General features: G+C 47.5%; 1 protein-coding gene across 3 annotated transcripts in view; it reads right to left on the bottom strand.

The window, feature by feature from the left end:
- SAP130 (Sin3A associated protein 130) overlaps nucleotides 1–2,415 on the bottom strand; it is a 38,683-nt gene that overhangs the window by 14,613 nt on the left and 21,655 nt on the right. For all 3 annotated transcript variants that reach the window (XM_019503715.1, XM_019503718.1, XM_019503716.1), the window contains exon 12: nucleotides 1,072–1,193. In XM_019503715.1, coding sequence (XP_019359260.1) covers nucleotides 1,072–1,193 — 122 coding nt within the window. The remainder of the gene's footprint in view (nucleotides 1–1,071; nucleotides 1,194–2,415) is intronic.

Below are 2,415 nucleotides of genomic sequence, written 5' to 3'. Positions count from 1 at the left end.
CTCATTTTGGGGGAAGGTGCATGTTGTATGCAAGAAAAAATAGTAGTTTTCAGTAAACTTTTTTCAGGTGTTCAATACTGAAGCAATTATTGTTAAAAATCTGCAAACTAACACTAGGTCAAGCTCTAAAATGACTGACATCAGTTGAGAGAAGGCAAAGATCTGTGAGCGTTTGCAGAGGCAGATGGAGAAGAAAAGGATGGCGTAGAATCCAAGTCTAAAAAATAAGATCCTCACTACTCCCTGCTCTGCTGAAGAAGCCTCCAGTTTCTCGCCCCTCACCTTCAACTTCCATGATTTATTTATACCGTGACAATACTGAAGTCTGCAACAAACTGAAAACTAAGTGTGGGGTTACTGTGAAGGACACTGAATTTAACATCAAAATCCGCAATAGTGGCTGTTGTACTGAGTTCCATGACACTAGAGGAAAAAAACAGTCTGGGGCACTTGCAATTTTATCAGCAACATTATTTATGTATGCAGGATGAAGGGAGTGGAAATATTCCAAAATCAAACCAGCTTATTAGAATGCATGGCTGGAAAACACGTCAGGTGTTGATTTGCATAAGCACCCGAACTTGTTTAGCAAACCTAGAATCCTTTATTTCTGCAGATACCCTCAATTCCACTGTTGGAGCTCAAGCTAGCAAACTGTATGAAAGGAAGAAATCAGCAGTGACATCTAAAAACTCCCATTTACTCAGCTGCCAGTTTCCCTTGTGTAACGCAATTCTTCCTCTGGGGCCCTTTTGCACCTGGTATCATAGACAACATGCAAGTGTTGACAATGGTGGGGGCACAACTCTGTGCCGCTGCCACCAGCCCCACTGCTGCCTGGTGCTGGCTCTGGCTGGGCTACAGCCTGTCTGTCAGCACACAAATAGTGCCGCCACTGCCCCACTGCTGCCAGGCCCTGGCTGAGCTGCAGCCCCACACCTCACTGTTGGCACCGAAAGCTGGGGGCCATATGCCACCCCTTCCCCCCCACCACCACTTGTCACCTATGCCTGCAGTCAGGTCTGGCTGACCTTTACTCCTGAAAAAGTTGTCTGCATGGAAATTCCTTACCAGGGTATTGGCGGATGGTGGACACAGAGCTGGTGATGGGGGTGTAAGTGTGAGCAGCCAGAGGGTAAGCAGAAGGCGGATACGTTGGTAAGAAGTACTGAAACTGGACAGGCACCGACTGCCTGAATATATCAAGAAAAAGCAAGTGTTAGTTTGAACTCTGGGACTGAAGATGTGCATGCAATTGTAGTGACTTACCTATCTTCAGACCTCTGCAACCTCCCTCAGCATGAGCATTCACTAACCCCAATTACTTTAGCCCACATCTAGAATACAAAATACTGCTGGAAGAACTATGCTGAGCAGAGGTGTGAAAACATCATCCCCATAGGTAAAACAGTTCTGAAGGTAAAACCCCCGGTATGGAAAGAGCTCTGCTGGCAGAAAGATTTCTTCCACAAGCAGAGCTGTCCCACGCCATAGAGCCAAGCTGCCCCAGTCCTGCCACTATAGTTTCATAGTTTTAATACACATTAGGGCTGGAAGGGACCCCAGAAGATCATCGAGTCCAGCCCCCTGCCCAAGGGGCAGGAAGTCAGCTGTGGTCATAGGATCCCAGCAAGATAAGCATCCAAATTTCTCTTGAAGGCGTTCAATGTGGGTGCTTGAACCACCTCCGATGGCATGCTATTCCAGACCTTGGGGGCTTGGACAGTAAAGAAGTTCTTCCTTATGTCCAGCCTGAAACAGTCTTGCAGGAGTTTATAACCATTTGACCTCGTCATCCCTTGGGGTACTCTGGTGAACACCCCTGATAAACCTATAGGTGGCCATCACATTGCCCCTGAGCCTGCACTTTTCCAGGCTAAAGAGCCCCATAGCTTTCAGCCTGCCATCGTAAGGTCTGTTTTCCTGACCTCTGATCATGCGCGGGGCTCTTCCTTGGGCTCTTTCAAGCTTCTCCACATCCTTTTTGAATTGTGGAACCCAAAACTGGACGCAATACTCCAGCTGCAGCCTCACCAAGGCTGAGTACAATGGGAGAATGACGTTTTGGGATTTGCTTGAGAAGCATTTATGGATGCAAGCCAGCATTTTGCTCGCTTTACTAGCTGCAGCATCACATTGAAGGCTCATATTCATCTTGTGGTCAGTCATAACCCCCAAGTCCTTTTCATCCATAGTACTAGTCAGCATAGCACTGCTGATCCTATAAGGATGCCAAAGGTTTTTCCTCCCAAGGTGCAGAACCTTGCATTTTTTGGTGTTAAACACCATCACGTTCTCATCCGCCCATTTCCTGAGCCTGTCAAGGTCAGCCTGAATCGCCCTCCTGTCCTCAGGTGTGGATGCTTTACCCCAAAGTTTGGTGTCGTTGGCAAACTTGGCCAGTCCACTTCTGAT

The sequence above is a fragment of the Gavialis gangeticus genome, unplaced genomic scaffold (genome assembly GCF_001723915.1).
Source record: "Gavialis gangeticus isolate Ggan-Ray unplaced genomic scaffold, GavGan_comp1, whole genome shotgun sequence".
Lineage (NCBI taxonomy): Eukaryota > Metazoa > Chordata > Crocodylia > Gavialidae > Gavialis > Gavialis gangeticus.
This window is presented reverse-complemented; position numbering and strand designations above follow the sequence as displayed.